Source organism: Oreochromis niloticus, linkage group LG14 (genome assembly GCF_001858045.2).
Source record: "Oreochromis niloticus isolate F11D_XX linkage group LG14, O_niloticus_UMD_NMBU, whole genome shotgun sequence".
In the NCBI taxonomy this organism is placed as follows: Eukaryota; Metazoa; Chordata; class Actinopteri; order Cichliformes; family Cichlidae; genus Oreochromis; species Oreochromis niloticus.
Window position 1 is genome coordinate 8,985,917 of NC_031979.2, and position 21,170 is coordinate 9,007,086.

General features: G+C 40.2%; 1 protein-coding gene and 1 long non-coding RNA gene across 7 annotated transcripts in view; both read right to left on the reverse strand.

The window, feature by feature from the left end:
* Positions 1 to 259: 259 nt before the first annotated feature.
* On the reverse strand, positions 260 to 4,697 carry LOC109205072 (uncharacterized). The gene is made up of 3 exons (XR_002064542.2): positions 1,652 to 4,697; positions 642 to 711; positions 260 to 411 (listed from the first exon to the last, which is right to left on the reverse strand). It is a non-coding gene; the product is annotated as an uncharacterized LOC109205072 (long non-coding RNA).
* Positions 4,698 to 4,745: 48 nt separating this feature from the next.
* Positions 4,746 to 21,170, reverse strand: part of LOC100697164 (TRPM8 channel-associated factor homolog) — a 28,259-nt gene continuing 11,834 nt past the window's right edge. Inside the window, exons 1-13 of one of the 6 annotated variants that reach the window (XM_019367523.2) lie at positions 14,122 to 14,331; positions 13,462 to 13,523; positions 12,326 to 13,076; positions 11,203 to 11,419; positions 10,368 to 10,659; positions 9,288 to 9,589; positions 8,781 to 8,955; positions 8,542 to 8,636; positions 8,066 to 8,279; positions 7,521 to 7,757; positions 5,644 to 5,861; positions 5,416 to 5,529; positions 4,746 to 5,134 (exon numbers count right to left, since the gene is read on the reverse strand). In XM_019367523.2, coding sequence (XP_019223068.1) covers positions 4,892 to 5,134; positions 5,416 to 5,529; positions 5,644 to 5,861; positions 7,521 to 7,757; positions 8,066 to 8,279; positions 8,542 to 8,636; positions 8,781 to 8,955; positions 9,288 to 9,589; positions 10,368 to 10,659; positions 11,203 to 11,419; positions 12,326 to 12,975 — 2,757 coding nt within the window. In that variant the 5' untranslated portion in view covers positions 12,976 to 13,076; positions 13,462 to 13,523; positions 14,122 to 14,331 and the 3' untranslated portion in view covers positions 4,746 to 4,891. Of the gene's footprint in view, positions 5,135 to 5,415; positions 5,530 to 5,643; positions 5,862 to 7,520; positions 7,758 to 8,065; positions 8,280 to 8,541; positions 8,637 to 8,780; positions 8,956 to 9,287; positions 9,590 to 10,367; positions 10,660 to 11,202; positions 11,420 to 12,325; positions 13,077 to 13,461; positions 13,559 to 14,121; positions 14,332 to 21,170 lie in introns of those variants that run through there. The other 5 variants (XM_019367522.2, XM_019367521.2, XM_019367525.2 and 2 more) reach the window with 5 other exon arrangements.

Below are 21,170 nucleotides of genomic sequence, written 5' to 3' on the forward strand. Positions count from 1 at the left end.
GGTTATCAGATCCATCACCTCTCAGCCAAGTCAGAGCATTTTCTACCAGAGCAGGAAAGGCTGTCAAGTAGCCCTCATGACCCAGGACCACAATCCTTCCACTGCCGTACAGAGAGGCAGCCATCAGCACCTGACCTCGGCTGTTCATTGCTAAAGGAAAGGCATGGTCTCCAATCAGGACCAAGTCACTGGGAACATAGGGTCCCTGTAGGTCCAGCTCCTTCAGGCCCCTCATCAGGGACATGTAGGCCTGTTCATGTTGGTTTTGGAATAACTGGTCGGACATGGCCTGTAGGATTTGTACTTTCAAGATGAAGAAGAAGGTGATGAAGGCAGAGAGCAAGATATCAGCAGAAGTTATCTTAGCCCCTGAGGTTCAAAACATCTTATGTAGATGTATGTCAAGTTGACCTGTTGGTCATGGAAAGAAAGCAGAAAGAGATTAAAACATACTACTGATGGATAATGTGTTACACTTCCTGAAAATGAGTACATAAAAGACAAAACATCAATCTCCAGCTGGTTCCAAGACTCAAAGCCAGCTCTTCCCCACTTTGTACCACAAAGACACGGGGCTCACAAGGTTATATTTTAATAAAACACAATCCAAAAGCGTAATTGTCATAATTATTATTATTTACCTGAATTTTCTTGTGGTGTTAGTCTGCAGAGTACCAGCTTTCAAAACAGGTGAAACAGCAGGAGCTCCACCTGACAGGACAGAAGAAAGAATTCAAATGAGAGCAGGAACAGGAGGAGTGCCTACTTCAGGTGCTGTAATAATACAATGAGGGTTTACTGTGATGACAAACCCATGGACTAACAAATGGACAGTGCTAAATTAAACATCACATTCATGGAAAATATCAGCAGTGGATAAGCTTTCTCAGAATGTTATTGGGGTGTCACTGTGCGTGAATACACACCCTAAGGATTAAGCAAAACCTGCTTATCATGTCGCATGAAGTTAACTGCTGTGAATGATAACAGCACAACAGAGAACATTCTGGAGCTAAAATAAGCACAACAACACGAATATCTTTTTTCTTAAAAGAAACACACATTTGTACTATATACCATCAGCTTTTATTTAGTCCCTTACAGAGCTGTCCTCTGCTTGCAGAGAACATAGGCTTAATCATCATAAGGCTTTACATAAATGTAAACTTTGCATAACAAATGATTGACGAACATAAGTAGTCACATTTCAGGTGAGCATTTAGCCTCAAACTAAAAAGTTAACAATACAAAAGATCTCCTTTTTTTCCTATTTCTGCATCAGGTTTTCCCCCGTCTCGGCTGTAACATCAGGACATAGCAGGGAAGAATAAACAGCCAAAAACTGATCTTATACATGCACAAGTGAGTTAAATTCATTATGAAACAATTAAAAAGTATGCCAGTGTTTCAGCTACAAGGCCTCTTAAGATTCTTTGACTTTCCCTAAATGTCTAAATATCAGGCCCATTGTAAAACAGGCATCTTTTCTGTGGTATACTCTCTCACCTGCAGGCATACCTTCAGGGCCATAAACACTTTCCTGCTTATAGCACTCTTCTGCACAAGCCTTTTTATTTTCTGGAGGTTTTTATCTGCAGCCTGGATTGCACACAATACACTCACAGTGTTGCAATGCTGAGCACAAACATACCTGTTTGCGACCGTGTGTATCCTGGTTAAAACTTCCTTAGTGAGGATTTGCTCCAGCTGGGTGTGTTGACATGATGTTTGCAAACTCCAACGCTGCCTGCAGTGCAGCAACCACCACATTTCAGAAATGAAAGCAGCATTTGTGTCTTGTAAGTCTGCGTTGTGTCAAGCTGTAACAAACACTCCACACTCTGACTGGCACGGTAGAAGTAAGAAACTATATCTTTTGCTATTCAAGCACTAAGTTGTCCTGACTCTGAGCAACATGTAAATCTAAGCATGAGGCAGATCTACTGTACACAGGTAAATTCTGTATGCCAGGACAAAAAATAACCTGCACTGAGAAGTGAATGGTCCTCAATGTTCCATCACGCTGGACAAACAAGCCAAATTCCCTCCATCTCTTTAATAAGGCAACACAGAAACATGCATAGATGATGTCATGGTTGTCATGGACTTGTCCCTTTCAGTATATTTCCACAAGGTTACTCCCTTCCACCACACCCTGTCCTTCCCTTCCCTGCCTCACAGTAACCTAACACCTTGGGGAAATGAGGATCAGGGTAAGCTTGTCCGCACTCTGAGCTGACTGGGAAGAGCTTTTTAACCTCTTAAAACAGTGTGGGGCATTTTAGCAGGCTCCTCAGCCTCAACACCTGGCTTCAGAATAAATGCAAAGCTCTCTACAATGGTTTTATTGACAATTTTAATCTGTTCTTCCTTTTTAGGACAGATGAAAACCGGCCCAACCGGTTAGTTAGCTCATTTCTAGCAGTTAACATGCTGTATATTGTACATTTTGCTACACGTGACTGCCTCTGGAGCCTTCTTCCCCTTTTCAGCCATGAGTAGTTCTGTTTTATCTGCCAGCTTTCTCTGCAGGCTTCACAAACTAAGTCCACTGTGTTGCTATCCTATGTCCACAACACTATCACCACCCTGTACCCTATCTTATGCTAAGTTGTACTTATTATCCAAATTACTCAGTGATCACAATTTGAGACAAAATGATAAGTCACTGACCTCAAAATCTGATCACATTTACTAAACTCTGTAATTATAACACACAGAAGGAGACTGTAACATTTTCATCAAATTTCTACTCCCTTCTTATATTTTTATTCCTTTTTATTCCTCCTAAATTCCCTTCTGAATTCCTAAATAAACTCTCAAATGTGTTTTCATCTGTTGTTCTTTAATTTGACCAGTTCATTATGGTTGGTGACTTTAACTTACACATCTTCTTTCTTAGATCTTTCCTCTAGTTGTAATATTCTTAATAGTCCTGTTCTTATCGGTGAGCACACCCTGGAGTATGTTTCTACTTGTGGCCTGTCCTTAAACAACCTTTGTACGTCTGATTTACTGTCAAAATATAACTTAACTAATTTTGTGTTCCCATAAGACTCATTCTGGCATTGTTAATGAGAATTCAGCAGCTCTGTTCTCCTATTTGTACATTTGAACACCTGGGTTTTCAAGTTTCAGTGATTTACATGAATGATTTAATGATCTGTGTAGATCATTTCTTGATAATGTAGCCTCTTTAAAATCTGGATTACCTCGAGCCATCAATCTTTTCCCTTGGATCAATGATTATATATGTCACCATAGAAAGAAGTGCAAAAAGGCTGAATGCAAGCAGTAAAATACAAATTACACGGCAAAGACACAACCAGGGTGTCGCCTTTGTCCTGTCTCCTTCACTTCACCCCCAACCAGTTGAGAGAAAGCTGTGGCCCATCAGTTACTTGGACTGATTGAGGGTCTTAATAATCTTAATACTATAAAGTCCTACAAGGCCAGGGTCCTGGGTATATAGCAGAGATTCTCAGACATTATACTGCTACTGCTGCTGGCCCTTCAAGCCTTATTTTCAAGCTCTTATTTTATAATCAGAGGCCATCAAATTTTGATGTTGTCGCTGAAACAGCCTTCCTCAGCCTATAGGGTTGGCTGAATCTGTGGTTTGTTTAGAACGACTGGTGAAAACTTCCCAACAACAGCAAGTGAGTGTATACAAATAAGAACAGGAGGGGCTACTTGAGTGAAAAAGATAAAGACAATAAGAGGAGGAACTTTAGTCAGGGCAACCGACTGACTCAGGCTGATGGAATTAAGTGAAAGACGAGGTGTCCGTGAACAGAGAAGGCTTCAAAACCTGTTAGTCAACATTCTGCATCTGTTTTTAAAACTCAGACAAGAGACACACCCAGGCTTTATTACACACCCATTCATCTAGTTTTAAGGGCTGACTCTGCAATATTAACACTTATAGAATCCTTTATCTCACTGTGTGTGTTTATGTGTGGAAGAAAAACATGGCAGTTTTGGATGCAAGTAAAGTAATATGAATAGATGCAAGTAAGTAATAAATTTGCAAACATGCAAGAACATTTTCATCATCAGAAACGATCCCTGTTAAGCAATGTAATATGTCCTCCATTTTTAACTCTAGTTATAAGTCACAAACATCAAGTTGCATTTTCTGCAGGGAACAAAATTATTTGGTTTTGCTCAAATGATTTGCAGAGACAAAGATTTCAGAATGAAAAAAAAAAGCCCTTCACTACTTATCTCACTTAAGATCTGAATTGAAAAAAGAAGTCTTTTAAAGATAAAGTGATTTCTTATTAAAGCTGTTTCAGATATCAGTGTAGTAAAACTAAAGACAAAAGTTCTTTTATTAAAAAGTCTGAGGTCTTTATTGCAACTTGGCAATGCAAACATGACGATACAGAAGCAGAGCAAATGAGAGATTCAATATTATGCTTATTCACATAAAGTAAATCCAAATTTCTAATGATATTAGTGTCCTAATATCAACAACTGTGTCCTCACAAAAGACTTCTATTATTTGTAAGGAAAGGGTTGCAGTGAAAGTATTCAGTAGAGCACAGTGGAAGACAAATGATTGCAATGTATGCTATAATAGTGCAATGCCTTAGTATGTTTTCAGACCAGTACAAAATAAAGGCAAAGATCCCATTCTTTATACCATTAAAAAATCTAGTCTACCTGGCAGTAAGTGAAAGCCTATTGCAATCTCCACCCCCCCACCCCAGGAATTCAATACCTACAACCTCAGTCCATCATTTCTGTTTCTCTATTCTGATACTCTAATAAATGTTGTTAAAACAGAACACCAAACACCAAATCAGTTCACCGTGTTGCCCATCATTCACTTCAAATTAAGATATTGGTTGAAACCATTTCTCTACACACTGCAGTGGTCTGAAGTTTAGTCATACTGGGTCATGGGGTGATCATTCCAGGAAGGCAGCTGGGACAGCTTCTGCTCAGTGGCTGTTTCTATTGGCCAGCCCCAGGCCTTAAAGAAGCCAGTCAGGTCCATCCCCACAGTCTGGGAGAAAGTCTCAGCATACAGGTTCATCTTTCCTTTGTTGTCACCGGGGAAGTCACTCATGTGGTGATACGCAGCAAACACCTTCTTAAAGGCATCCCAGCCAAACCTATCCTGGAGCTACAGATGAGGAGACAAAAATCATAATGCTGATAATCATGTTATGTGCAATAAAGTGTTCATGTCAGGCTTATTTCTGTTTGTTAAGATACTGTTTTAATTCTGTCTCCACATTTTCTTGATAGTGATTTGATTCAAAAGATATCATCTTACAGTTTCTTGAACTCTCCTTGTTTCACACTCTGCTTTCAGTTTTACATGCAACCATTTTTTTTCCAGTGAAAGCAGGTCACTCCAGTGTGGACAAAGGACAGTTTCTCTACAGAGTAGAATTCTCTCACCTGCATATATGTTTCCAGAGCCACCCACATGTCCCAGCTCTCAAGTTTCCTGCATTCCGCGACGTAATTCATGGCTCGACATTGTCGATTTTCTGCAGTCATATTTCCATGAGCCTGCATTAAAAACATGGAATGAGATGGTTGTAAAATATTTTACTCTTAGTAAAAACTGAGTTAAATCATCAGTTATCATAGGATATCAAAATAGACACATGTGATTTACTCTACCTGTGCTCTGTGGATGCCCAGCACCTCTTCATGCACATACACTGACCACAGGTTGCATGTACACTCTGTGGTGTGTGGTGGGAACTCCCAGCAGCCTCTCTGTTGGTTGTGTCCCAGCTCGTGGATGGGGCCCCACATTTCTTTACCTTTTTTAACACCGACCAGCTCAGCAGCTGAGACTTTTTGTGCCATGATAGGATAACCTGCATGCATCCAGCCTGAACAGAAAAAGAGAAATGAACAGTGGTATAGTGATGATTCTTTCAGATTTTATATCTTTGATTTTTTTTTTTTTAAATAAACAATTAACAAACAAACAAACAACCAAAAGAATGATATGATTATCTGCAGTGGTCTTGCATCCTGTCCAAGGTCTGCTCAGCCTTTTGCCCTGTCACAGCTGGGATAGACGCCAGTGGATGGATGGATGGTAAATGGCCTGTCTTTGTATAGCGCTTTTACTAGCCCCGCCTAAGGACCCCAAAGCGCTTTACATACCCAGTCATCCACCCATTCACACACACATTCACACACTGGTGGAGGGAAGCTACAGTTGTAGCCACAGCTGCCCTGGGGCAGACTGACAGAAGCGAGGCTGCCATATCGCGCCATCGGCCCTTCTGGCCAACACCAGTAGGCGGTAGGTGAAGTGTCTTGCCCAAGGACACAACGACCGAGACTGTCCGAGCCGGGGCTCGAACCGGCAACCTTCCGATTACAAGGCGGACTCCAAACTCTTGAGCCACAATCGCCCATGTTTAAACACGTTTCTCTGATTGGCAGTTCTTTATAAACACAAGACTTCAATAACAAATGGGTAGAGCTTCTGCACTCAGAGGCTAAGCTGGGGATATATGCCCTTGGGGATTTCAAACGAGCCAAAAGTAGAAGGAAAAACTGTCTGATGAATAACCATTTAGAGCTCTAAAGCCTGAGCTTTCAGCTTACAGGGATTGAGTGTGCAGACACCTCATTTTCTGAAACTTGTTAGACAGCTGAAGCCAGCATTGTAACTGTATATATGCACTATTTTGCCAAAAGTATTTGTTCGTCCACCTTCACACCCACACAAATTTAAGTGACATCCCATTCTGAATCCATAGGGTTTAATATGATGTCAGCCCACCCTGTGCAGATATAACAGCTTCAGCTCTTCTGGGAAGGTTTTCCATGACATTTAGGAGTGTGTTTATGGGAATTTTTGAGCATCCAGAAGCACATTTGTGTGGTCAGATACAAAATGTCCAGTAGTATAGCGCTTTGGGTGCCTTGAAAAGCGCTATATAAATCCAATCCATTATTATTAGTAGTAGTAGTAGGATTCTGTACATCACCAAAGCACAATGCTTTGCTCTAGTTCAAAGCATTAAATGCAAATGTTTATATGCTTTGCATTGTCCCTCGTGATGTAAAGTTTGGAATCAGCTACTCGAGCATGGAAACCCTTTCCATGAAGCTCTCTGTGCACTGTTCTTGAGGTAATCGGATGGCCACATGAAGTTTGCAGGTCTGCAGAAAGCTACTATATTTAGTAGCGATGAAATATCATGACTGGACTTCATGCTGAGGTGGTATCCTATCACATTACCACACTGGAATTCCCTGAGCTCCTGAGAGCGACCAATTCTTTTACAAATGTTCATAGAAGCAGTCTGCATGCTTTGGTGCTTGATTTTATACACCTGTGTCATGGAAGTGATTGGAACACCTTACCTCAATGATTTGTATTGGTGACTGAATACTTTCTGTTTGCTAGTTCTATTACAGAGAACTGGTCCATGCATACCCTGCCTGTCACCCAGCATTACTTGAGACTCTATATATGACAAGCCAGTTAAAGGCAGGTGTATATACAACATGATGCAAAATGCACTTACCATGAGAAATCTGCACATCTGTCACAAAGCGCTCCTTGCGGGGAAATTTGTGTGGTTTGGCAGCCAGATCTGCAATGGCCCTCATGATTTCATCCCACAAAGCGGCTAGCTCGTCAGGGCGCTCCAGATCTCGAACAGCATCTGACGGTACGGTGAGGATAATGTTTTCAAACTCCAACTCTGCCCAGGGTGAAGGAGCTGTGCGCAGCAACGACCACTCAGCTGCAGTTGTTACACCTGAAAAGAACAAAGAGAGGGGAGTGGATTTATTAAAATGCTTCAGGCTCCGACACATAAAAACAGAATTAAGGGTTAGCTAACACCAACTTGAAATATTACCAGTTAGGAAAGCCTAATTCATTGTATCAGAAGTTAAACTGCTGGATATTTACTTTACTTTACTGAACACTCCTAACACTTCATATTTGATTAGAACCAGGGAGATGCTGCCCTCAGCCCCTTAAATCGCCTTATAAACTGTTTGAGAATAGTCTATTAGACCAGTACAAACAAAGTTAACAAAGTCAAATCCACCACAGACTCACCAGACTTATAGTATGGAGCAGGTACAGCCATCTGCACTATGACTTCCAACCCCTTCACTTGTGTTTTGGGTGGGGCCACAAGGTAGATGAGTCCTCCCCACAGGTTCCAAACCTGTATCATCTCTGATGTGACAGGAAATCGCTCATGGACAGATGGTGGTCTCTTCAGCTCCTCACTGTGGTGCAGTGAATCAGTTTGACATCCTATCTGAATCTGCAGAAGAAAAGAAAAATGCATTGTAAGCAATTTCTATACGCTAAAGTATTAAACACTCTAAAAAGGAATATCTAAAAATTGCAAGGACTCCTCTGTGCTTACCTAAATGACCTGAAACAACTTACAGTATCTATTCTATTTCAGGTTCTGGCACCTTGCCATCTGGACATGAGCTGTACTTATAGTGAGTCTCTGTCACTACTGAGACAGAGACTTACATGGGGTTGAACTCAAAATCAATTGATTTCATATGCTGTACCTTCCAATCCATGTTGACAATCTGAGGTGGTATAGCGATGTAGGTCTTCATACCAGGAGAGAGGTAGAGACCGGTGCTGATCCACTCTTCCCAATCTTAAACAGACAATTAAAAAAGATCACAATCAGGGACATTTACAGGTATAAAATATGCATTTTAAAAACTATGTTTCACAGTTTCCAGTGTTTGCAATGAGCTGTATATATTAACACATTTTTAACACAGCAGTGAGATCTGACCTGCTGTATTAACATCAACCTTGATCCGATGGTTATAGACAACAGGCATCATTGGGTTGTCCTTGATGAGGTAGGGCAGGAGAGCATCGGGATCTGGGCAAACCTTATATACCTGGGTACCCACAGCAAGGAGGAGGTGGTCTTTGGGACTGTTTATAGGGCAGCTGTCACTCACCTTGAAAGTGAATAGTCAATGTCATTATATATGTCCCCATATTATGACACTATCTGCAGAAACAAAGGCAACCAGTCACCCCCTCCACCTCCACCACACCCCATCCATAAAAAGCAGTGGTCAATCATGTTTAAAACACATTGTTGTTGTTTCTTTTTTTAAACACATTTTTGAGACATACATTACTTGTTGATAGCTGTAATATACCAACTAATAGCTGTGACATGCACTGTAATGTTTTGGCACACGTAATGGTCACAAACCACATCAGCCAGCATAGCTTTATAATTTTGTTATTTTAAAAGGTGTTCATATTATTTTTGTCTACTCACCTGTGGCAGGCCTGACCTCTTTAACACGTCAGTGAGTGTGGCCAACACTTGCCGGTAGTGGGAGGAGTCATGGGCTTCCATCTGCAAGTAAACATTGCAGTCGTTGCCCAGCCTTTTCAGACATCTCTCCTCGTGCTGGCTAAGTTCTTCACCTGCAGTCACATGGGCAGCAAAGCGGTAGAGAAGGTGGCGGAAGTGGTAGCTGTCTTTAATAGCCTTGCTGGGTACAAGGGCTTTGTATGTTCCTCCTCCGATTGTTGCTCCCAACAGGCTCAATCCCATTTGGTTTAAGATCTTGTTTCCTGAAAGACATTAAAGCAAATCTGACATAATATACTCTGGTGCATTGTTGGAGATGTGACACTAATCAGAAGTTTGTTTATTTGGATGATACTGTGTGTGCTCTCAGACCGCTGTACTTGTAGAATAAAAGAGCTCCATGAATGTGTCTTTTTTATGGGTAAATGTGGTTTGTAGTGTAGAAGGATTTTGAGCAGTTTCTGGGCTGATACATGTAAGTTTAAAAACACTACCATTAAGCTGGGTCCCAAAATCTTTTTAACAACTTATATAAAACTCATAGATGGCAGACAAATTGGTGTCCCCATTTCCTAAAAATAAAGACCAAAGAGTGTGTTGAAACAGAAGGAGTATTACAGTGTTCAGCTTTCCTGCTAAAGTTTATTCAGTTTTGAAGAGAAGCCTCTAACAGTCGCATGTGAAAAAATTACTTTTTTTCAATGCACACTCCATTTTGGCTGTGGAACAGCTCGTTAGCCTTCTGGACTGATCATTGGACATGACCAATCAGTCCACATGACTTATTTTGCCATTTCAGTCTTTCTTTGACAGGGCACTGCAGAGACTAGACAGGAAAGAGGGGAGAGGTTTGGGGAAATGGGGTGAACTCAACCCAGGCTCCCACAAAGCCTTTGGTACATGGGTCGCCAGGTCAACCAGCTGCACTATAATGTCAACAATCTAAGCTAAAGCCAAGCTAGCCAAGGTCGTACTATCAGGGCCAGGAGAAACCAGATCATCAAGTTTATATAATCAGAGTCTTGAGGTGCATTTTCATACCTGAGAATTCTGTAAGCGGATTTTGCCCAGCATGTGTATAAACCCACCACCAGGCATGTCCTCCAATCAGCAGGCCTCCTCCCTCTGCCACAAAGTTTTTGATTTCCTCCAAATGCTCACTGATATATGCCGTACACACAAACACGCTGAGGTCTTTCCTGAAGTCTGTCTTCTCACAATTCAGCCCTGACTTGCTGAGAATGTTGAGTGCAGGATCCACCATGACACCTACAACCCCTCTGCGGCCTTCATCCAACCAGTGAATGGCATTTTGCCAAAATGGAGCCATGCTCTAAAAGAATAGAAGGAAAGCAGGAACAGATGCAGTCATGTGCACATGTGATGTATAAAAATTGCATCAAAACAGCAGAAACATTTCCTTTTTAACCATTATAGGTCTGCTTACCACTGACTCCTAACTCTAAACCAATCACAATACGCAATTTATGTTATCTGCAATGTTTGCTTCAAAATCAGGGAGAAACACAATAAAAACAGTCATACATCCATTCTGGGTTGCACAAACTACTACTACTCACATTTTGAATCCTTTGAAGCCTGAGTAATCATCAGTGGAGAACCCAACCCTAACCTAAACTTTAACCACCATCCCTCTATCCATCCTAGGCAATGAGAATAGCATTGTTTTAAATTAAATTATTCACCCAAGTCTTGGCAATCAGTGAACAAAGAAACCATTCATTACAATGACACACATAAAAACCTTCTGATGCGAATCAAACTTGTAAAATCTGAGGAAACCTGTTCATTCATAGGTCCGAATCACGTGCTGATTCGGACCTATGAGTGCTTGGAAAGGAAGACTCAAATTTACCTCGAGTCCCAGAAATCCTTCATGTGTAGCCACAATCACTCGGCCCTGTCCATAGTAGCCTCCTGCCAGGAACGCCCGTCCATCATCTGTGGTCGCGATGGGAAATGCTAGCGGTCCATGCACTAGAACCTCGGAAGCAGTTAAATTACACGGGACCTGGAACTCTGAAACCCCCTGGAGCAAGAACTGCAAGTCGTCCTCAAAATCCTTACCCAAGCTGAAAGGTGGAAGAGTCATGACAGGAATGAGAGACACACTTAAGAATAATTGTGTAAATTGCATTTTTTTTTTTTTTATCTTTTTTTGCATGTTAACAAAACAATTAACCAACACACAAGCAAGTTTAATTTTTAAATTTTCAGAATATTATCATCATGAAAATTTGAATAGCATTCATGTTGTATAATCATTAGCAGTGACTGGATATTAGCAGTGGATAATTCCTCCCGCCCACTCCATGACATGCTGGTCAGTCACAGGAGCACGTTCAGTGAGAGACTGAGATTATCAAAAAGCACCACTGAACGACACAGGAATTCATTCCTGCCTGCGGCCATTTACCTGTACAACTCATCCACATAACACACTGTATACTGCAATAGCTACACCTTTTTTGCACATGCTCTCCTTTCTTATTCAGATATTTATCAAAATATCTCTATATATGTATGTATATTTTGTATGTATTGTGCTATTTCTTACTTCTTGTATTGTCTGTCTTTGTTGCCGTTTTTACTGGAGCACTGTAACCAAAATAATTTCCCCAAGCGATGAAGAAAGTATTCTGATTCTGATATTAAATTAATAAATATGAAACATAAAATTTATTTTCGTACTGTTATTATAAACACAGTCCTGTAAAAATACAGTCCTTTTGTAAATTCACAGGTGCTGATTTTGACATCAATAGATACTTTGTTTTATTGCTTAAGCAGAAAATGTCAAAACTGATAAATCCATGTAAAATGATGTAAAAGTTTACATTAAATGTAATAATAAAAATTTTTTAAAACTCTATATGCAATCTATAGTAGTTTGCAATTTATTTCATGTTATAGTTAACTTGTGGGTTTAAATTAATAGTAACAATAACAACAAAACAGAACTATATTAAAACACTCACACCACAGACATCCAGGAGGACGGGATCTGAGGGTAGACAGGCAGGTTCTCCAGCTCACCACAACGCTCAGTGAAGTAGATTCCTGCCACTCCCGACACTTTATTCCCATCAAACTGATGCAGTGTGTTCTCTTTGGGGTGATCTGCAGCCCAGCTCCACGCCTGCCCAGCTATCAGCACCCCTCCTCCAGCTTTCAGAAATGCCACCAGCTCCGTTGGGTCTGAGCCCACGCTGTAGGCATCGGTCACATAAACACCAACTCCCAGCTTGTCACTGAAAGCTCCCACAACTTCTACTTGGAAGCTGGATTTTTGGAGGTTATCAGCAACTGCACTGACATTTCTCTGCACCCCTACAGAGAGGTTATCAGATCCATCACCTCTCAGCCAGGTCAGAGCATTTTCTACCAGAGCAGGAAAGGCTGTCAAGTAGCCCTCATGACCCAGGACCACAATCCTTCCACTGCCGTACAGAGAGGCAGCCATCAGGACCTGACCTTGGCTATTCATTGCTAAAGGAAAGGCATGGTCTCCAATCAGGACCAAGTCACTGGGAACATAGGATCCCTTTAGGTCCAGCTCCTTCAGGCCCCTCATCAGGGACATGTAGGCCTGTTCATCTTGGCTTATTAACACCTGGTTAGATGACATAGTGTAGAGGATTTTTACTCTGAAGACTAAATGTCGAGGGCAAGTTGTTTTAACAGATTTGATTTCACAGTATTTCCTGCATCGATGTATGCCAAGGTGACCTGTGGGAATAGGGTGAATAGGAATAGGTCATTGTTTTTTATTATCATTCCAGCACACGTATTCACTTGAGGTGAAACAAAAATTTGCACTCACACAGCAGTTAAAGTAGGTAATATATGCAAAAGCAAGAATCATATTCACAGTGCAGTGTGAATAAGATAACGAAAAAAATAAATTAATAAAATGAAAGTATGGCTGGTGACTAATGCCTCATACATCATGACAAAACATTACAGTAAATTCTGAAAATAAAGCTGATTCAGAGATGAAAAGTTAAATAACTGCTTTCCACTTGGTACAACCAAGACCCAGATTTTACATATCTCATTACTGCTAAACAACTTAAAAAACTAAAGGCATTATTTTATTTAATAATATTTTTACCTGCAAGTTGACTTTCCGGTGCAGCTCAATAGTTTTTCAAAGCAGGTGACACACAAAGAGCTCTACCTGACAGAATAAAGAATCTGAAAGGGAGTGCCTATTTGAGGAGTTGAGGAGATAAGATCATGAGTGGTAAGTTACGATGAGGACAGCCCACATACGGGCTACTGAGCACAGCAAAAAATAAACAGAAGTATGGGGAAAAAAAACAAACAAACAGCAGTATGTCAACATTCTCAATGTGTGAATGTTGTAATGATACACCCCAAACGAGTATGTAGCCCACGGAGAAACTTGCTCATCCTGTCATCTTTAGTAAATAGTTGTGAACGCTAAAGGGCACAACAGAGACCTTTCTGGAGGTAAAATAAACAGAAGAATGTGGTGTTTTTTATTCAGTGTGTTTTGCACCATATCAAATTATTACATCTTTCAGCATAGCGGGATAGCATAACGTGATTAATCTTTATTCGTTCGTCGTTAGGCTAAAAGTTTGGATAATAAATAGTGCTCACTATTTTGTCACACTGAACTAGTCTTCAGATGAGCTTTTAGCTCAAAATGTAACCTGGACAATGTGTTACTTTGTCTTCTTTCCGTAACAACTTTTTCTCCCTGTCTCGCCCATTATAGGACCTAAAAACCAAAACAGTGACTCACCAATGCGGATGTGTTAAATATTTAACTCCTTCAGTGAGCAGCAAACAACGACGTCTTAATACATCCAGTGAGAGTATTATAAATATACATTATATTACACGTGTCAACAAAGATAGAGTCCAAAAATGACATGGAAATATTACAATGTGGTCCAGTCAGCAGCAGTTTAGAATGTTGTTGCGCTTTTCTTCCAGATAACACGGTACGGGTGCCGACTGACTCAAAAAGCCAACAGAATCAAGTATTCCGTGCAGTTTTTCACCATGTGACTGCGCAGTCCAGCACAAGTTTTGCTATATTAACAAACTATAATACATTATCATCCTTACATCGCACATCAAGTGATTTCAATGCTGACTCCCAACTCTGTACGTAATTACTGTTGCTGCATATTTTAGAAAAAAATAAACCTAGACTGTAAATACATAATCTAATCAATATTAATTTTTTAGGTTGCCATAATATGTCATGTGTTTACCATTTCTATTAGTAATTAAATAATGTATTCAGTAGCTTAGAAAGAATAAGCAAATGGCATCTTATGTAAATAATCATAATATTATTTATTTTGATCACGGTGAAATATAACGTGTAACCTGTACCATATTATTGTGGGGGGGGGCAATGTTGCTAGACGTCGTTATTTTTGCGTCGGACAACAGTGGGGTGACGCTGCAAAATCAGTTCCCTGTAGTTTGTAGTTCACACATTCTGCATTTTTTTCTTTAGCAGACGAAAAGAAATTGAGATAGTTGTAGTTGGTCGGAGTTGGACGAGATTTGGCATAATCTGGATTGTGACTGGATCGGAATGGCAAGGAGTAGTGGTGAAATTCGGGTGACATCTCAAGTTCATTCAGGTTTGATAGCTTCCGAGCATGGACAGCTCTCTTTAACTCACACCACAGATTTTCAATAATATTCAGGTCTGGGGACTGAGATGGCCAATCCAGAACGTTGTACTTGTTCCTCTGCATGAATGCGTTAGTGGATTTTGAGCAGTATTTCGGGTCGTTGTCTTGTTGAAAGATCCAGCCCCGGCGCAGCTTCAGCTTTGTCACTGATTCCTGGACATTGGTCTCCAGAATCTGCTGATACTGAGTGGAATCCATGTGTCCCTCAACTTTGACAAGATTCCCAGTCCGTGCACTGGCCCCACAGCCCCACAGCATGATGGAACAACCACCATATTTTACTGTAGGTAGCAGGTGTTTTTCTTGGAATGCTGTGTTCTTTTTCCTCCATCCATAACGCCCCTTGTTATGCCCAAATAACTCAATTTTAGTTTCATCAGTCCACAGCAGCTTATTCCAGAATGAAGCTGGCTTGTCCAAATGTGCTTTAGCATACCTCAAGCGGCTCCGTTTGTGCTGTGGGCGGAGAAAAGGCTTCCTCTGCATCACTCTCGCATACAGCATCTCCTTGTGTAAAGTGCGCCGAATGGTTGAACGATGCACAGTGACTCCATCTGCTGCAAGATGATGTTGTAGGTCTTTGGTGCTGGTCTGTGGGTTGACTCTGACTGTTCTCACCATTCGTCGCTTCTGTCTATCTGAGATTTTTCTTGGTCTGCCACTTCGAGTCTTAACTTGAACTGAGCCTGTGGTCTTCCATTTTCTCAATATGTTCCTAACTGTGGAAACAGACAGCTTAAATCTCTGAGACAGCTTTCTGTGTCCTTCCCCTAAACCATGATGGTGAACGATCTTTGTCTTCAGGTCATTTGAGAGTTGTTTTGAGACCCCCATGTTGCTACTCTTCAGAGAAAATTAAAAGAGGAGGGAAACTTACAATTGACCCCCTTAAATACTTTTCTCATTATTGGATTCACCTGTGTATGTAGGTCAGGGGTCACTGAGCTTACCTAACGTGTTGCCATGTCCACCAGGAGAGACTGGACAGTATAGATGTAAAACACATATGCCAGCAGTTTATCTCAGTTAACGAGAGGAGAAGGCATGTGTTTGGCTGCTTCACATAGTGGACATTGAGTTGTTGTGTGCGGCACCAGTAGTCCATGTCTGTTGCTGTAACAGTAGTTCATGTTTAGAATAAAAAATCCCAGCTCACTGATTTGATTTAGTGCCTAAAATGTTGCATAATTTTCCTGAGAGATCTTTTACTTTGTGGTAATCTTAGATGAGTAGTTTTATGGACAAAAACCACCAGGTCATTCAGTGTTCCCTTAGTACTAATGTATCAGAGATGTTGGTGTACTATAACTGAAGTAATGTTGTTAAGTCCTTAAAGTCATATTCTTTTATTGTCATGACTGTATTTGAAGCTATTTTTATTTCTGTATGACACCTGATTTAAATGGAATATGGCTGAAGTAAACTAAAGCCTAAAATTCTTAGTCAGTCATTTGTTTAATAGTAATTTTACATTATATAATTCACATATAAAACTATGAATTGTAATTTTAAACGGTTTAAAAGCATGTAGAATAGCATATGTAGGCAAGTATATTTCTCCTTTTTTTTTATCAAGAAGCAAAGACAAAAAGGAAAAAAAAGAAACAGGGCGGGGTTCGGTGGTTGAATCATCCGTCCCCACCAATGCCAAAACCAAATCTACGCCCTTGACTCACCCTGCAAACATTACTGATGAGTCAAGATCTGCACAACTTGACAGAAACACTGAAGCAGCTCCCCATTTTATTCTTATTGTCATGTATGTCCTATTTGTCAGGCGACAGAAGAACCAACACAAAGCTCAGAGAGTAATGGTGATACAAGATCACAGGTGAAATTGGATGATGACTTGGTGGTTCATTACTGTATTTGAAGCACATGTGTGACTTCATGTATTTGGAATGTCTTACTGTTATTTATCAGGTGACAGAGGAAGCTCTGCCATGTTGTAGCTCGGACAGAGGTGAAGAGGCGAGGTGACTGATGACTGATGATTTGGTGCTATAGATTAACGAGAGGAGAAGGCATGTGTTTGGCTCCTTCACAGAGTTGTTGTGTGGGGCACCAGTAGTCCATGTCTGTTGCTGTAACAGTAGTTCATGTTTAGAATAAAAAATCCCAGCTCACTGATTTGATTTGGTGCCTAAAATGTTGCATAATTTTCCTGAGAGATCTTTTACTTTGTGGTAATCTTAGATGAGTAGTTTTATGGACAAAAACCACCAGGTCATTCAGTGTTCCCTTAGTACTAATGTATAAGAGATGTTGGTGTACTATAACTGAAGTAATGTTGTTAAGTCCTTAAAGTCATATTCTTTTATTGTCACGACTGTATTTGAAACTATTTTTATTTTTGTATGATACCTGATTTATTTGGAATATGGCTGAAGTAAACTAAAGCCTAAAATTCTTAGTCAGTCATTTGTTTAATAGTAATGTAACATCACATATAAAACTATGAATTGTAATTTTAAATGGTTTAAAAGCATGTAGAATAGCATATGTAGGCAAGTATATTTCTCCTTCTTTATCAAGAAGCAAAGACAAAAAGGAAAAATAAAAAGAAACAGGGCGGGGTTCGGTGGTTGAATCATCCGTCCCCACCAATGCCAAAACCAAATCTACGCCCTTGTATAGACCAATAGCTTTAACATCTCATTTGGGGAAAGTAATGAAAAAAATGGTGAATGAGAGGTTAATGTATTTCTTAGAAACTAATGGCAAGATCAAATATTATCAGAGTGGTTTTAGGAAAGGGAGAAGCACAATAGATCCATCTTTGTGTCTAGAACAGGGGTCGGCAACCTGCGGCTCCGGAGCCGCATGCGGCTCTTTAGTCCTTATACTGCGGCTCCGCGTGGTTTGGGCAAATAAATTAGAAGTATTTAGCTGAAGTGTATTTTATTTATGTTAGTTCTTTTTAACTCGTAGTTCTAAATTGGAAGATTATTGTGATATTGAAATATAAATATAAAAATAAAATTATATTCTATTATTTTTGCATCGCTCAAAATAAGAGTCACACTCGCGGAAGCCGGTATACCCGCCGAAACACCGTGCATTTATCGAGACTTTCAACCCCAGGTAGGCCAATTATGGATCTTCGGATCCACATTATGTCAGCAGCTGTTCTCCAGCGTGAACTATGTTAAAGACAAACACCGTTCATGCCTGACAGATGACAGCTTACAGTCCTGCGTAAACTGACTTCGTATAGCCCCGATTTGCGGACTCTGTGCGCAGAGGTTCAGGAGCAGAAGTCCCATTGTAAACAAATCACGGCAGACCCGACGATGTTTCCATGAGCACGCTTTTGAGCATCTCTTTATTGAGCACTTTTCACACACGGTTGCTGTACGCATACAGCCGGCTGTAGCTTTTCAGCTCACAGCCCGACACACACCACCAACAACACAACAGCACAGATAGCGCAGACGTAAAGGCAGCGAGGCGTGATTGCGGGTGTCGCTCAGGTGCGTCCGCCTCCCCTGCAGCGGCGCTGCAACCCACGCCCCCCCCCCCCCCCTGCATTAACCAGGTAAAATACACATTTAGGCAGAATTTTGCAAATATCTATTTTTCATTTTTCAGCAGCATAGTGCTTTTTTCCAATTATTTTTTAAGAGTCAGGTCAAGGCTCCAAAAGCCCAAAGGCGATATAAGGGTGGCGGCTGACAACAGTTTTTGTTTGCTACACGGATCATTTTAGTTCAGGTTGGTGTCTTTCCTTTTGTTATATTTCTTTAAGACTTCAAAATGTGTTGATTACATAAATATAATTTAATTTTCTCTGTAGCACTTCATGGATTTCATAAGCAGCACACCTTAGTTGTTCACACAAAGCATAAAGATAAAAAACAATATATACAGTGTTATCTTCATTTTAGATGTCAAAAAGTATTTGCGGCTCCCAGTGTTTTCTTTTGCGTGGAAACCGGGTCCAAATGGCTCTTTGGGTGTAAAAGGTTGCAGACCCCTGGTCTAGAACATGAAGTAAGACAGGCCCAAGTGAATAAGGAAAGTGTAGCGGCTGTGTTTTTAGATGTTGAGAAGGCAAATGATATGATGTGGAAAGAAGAACTCCTGATCAAGTTGCATCAGATCAGTATTAAAGGTAAATATGTATAAATGGATTAGGAATTTTTTAACTGGAAGAAAGATTTCAGTACGGGTTATGAGGTACAGAATGGAACAATATTATTTTCCGTAATGATTAATGAGGTATTTAATAAGATAGATCAATCAATGTGAGTTTTATTGTTTGCTGATGATGGAGTCATTTGGAATAGAGGAAGAAATAAAAGGTTCATCATGACTAAATTACAGCAAGAACTACAAAAAGGGGAAGATTGGGCTCTGGAAAGACAAAATGGATTATTTTTACATACCAGTTTAATCTAAAATTGTATGGGAATAAAATAGAAAAGGTTGATTGCTTTAAATATGTAGGTATCTGGTTTGATAAAAGCCTTACATGAAAAACACATATCGGGGAAATAACTGAGAAATGTAAAAAAAAAAAGAAGAAGTTATGAATATTTTAAGATGTTTAAAAGTCAGCGAATGGGGTGCAGATAGAACAGCATTAAAAGCTTTATTTATAGGTCTCATTAGATCAGTTCTGGATTATAGGTGTCTTGTTTATCGTTCAGTGGCTAAAACATTGTTAAATAACTTGGATAAAATTCAGTATCAAGCTTGTAGGTTGTGTTGTGGGGCCATTAAAACTACACCAGTGTCCGCATTGCAAGTTGAAATGGGTGAACAACCGCTAGAAATCAAGCAATAGAAAACAAGCAAAAGAAAGTGAATGAATACAAAGTTTTGGTTGGATTATAGGGGGAAAAATAAATGAGATAGGAATTAGTAACAAAAATATTAGTCCAGAAGTAACATTTTCAATTTTACTTCCATGGTTATATGTGCAAAAAAGTCCTGATTTTCATTAATCCCCCAAGGGAAGAGGGCTAAATACAAGCCAGATATATGATCATATAAGGGAAACGTATTCAGACCATATGAAAATATATACTGATGCATCGAAATTGTTAGACAAAAAAGTGGGAGTTGGGTTTGTTTTTCTAGAAAGAAGTTTTGTGATGAATAGAAGAATTACTGATGATTTGGCAGTTTATACTGGGGAACAGTTTATACTGTAGCAATTTTTTAATTGCTTTAAACTGGGTGGAAGAGGCACCAATAGGAAGTATTTGATTTGTTCGGACCCTAGTAGCGCACTATATGAATATGCAATATGTGTCCAGAAGGTGGCGGTAATGCACCTGAAGAAGAACCATGCAGGTCCTTTTTTTTTCCCTCCTTTTTTTGTGTGCAATTTTGCATGCTTTCCTGATCGGCTGCAGACCATTGTCAATCAATCTCCTGTACAGTGCAGAATGTGTTCAGCTTGTAAAATTTGTATAAATCTTCGATCGCCAGCAGTGTGACTCTGAAGTGCTGTACTGTATGTTTGTAGGTTTTCTCCCCAACAAACGCAACAATGTCAATGAAACGTTTTGCACCGTCAAAGGCAACTGCAGTAGCACCAAAAATGCAGAGGAAGATGCTAACCATTGCACAAAAAGCTGGAAGTCTGGACATGCTAAAGCAGTGGTTCCCAAACTTTTTTTGCCAGGCCCCCCTTTTTTACAAGAAAAATGTTCGCGCCCCCCCACCACCTAACCCCCCCCACAAACACATCCTCCAAACACACACACCCATATTTTGTTTACAAACTCCATTGCGGATTATTTCACACCTCAAACATTTAGTAACCAATTAAGCAAATACAAGTAAACGGCAATAAATTACAGGTAGTAATAAAATATACTGCTAACTCTTTTGCGCTATGTCCGCACCTACACGGGTATTTTTGAAAACGCAGCTGTTTCTATGCGTTTGGGCTTTTCGTCAACACGTAAACGGCGTTGCGATTCACCGAAAACGGAGATTATTTAAAACTCCTTTTTTGCGTTTATGTGTGGACGAGGATTACAGAGTTCGTCACGCAACGACAAAGGTATGTGCCTCTTTTCACGTCACGCTGTGCGCCACGTTATTGTTTACATGAGATGAATTGCAGAATGGCAGATAGAGACAAAATACTGTTAATCTGACTATCTTCAGGTTTTACACG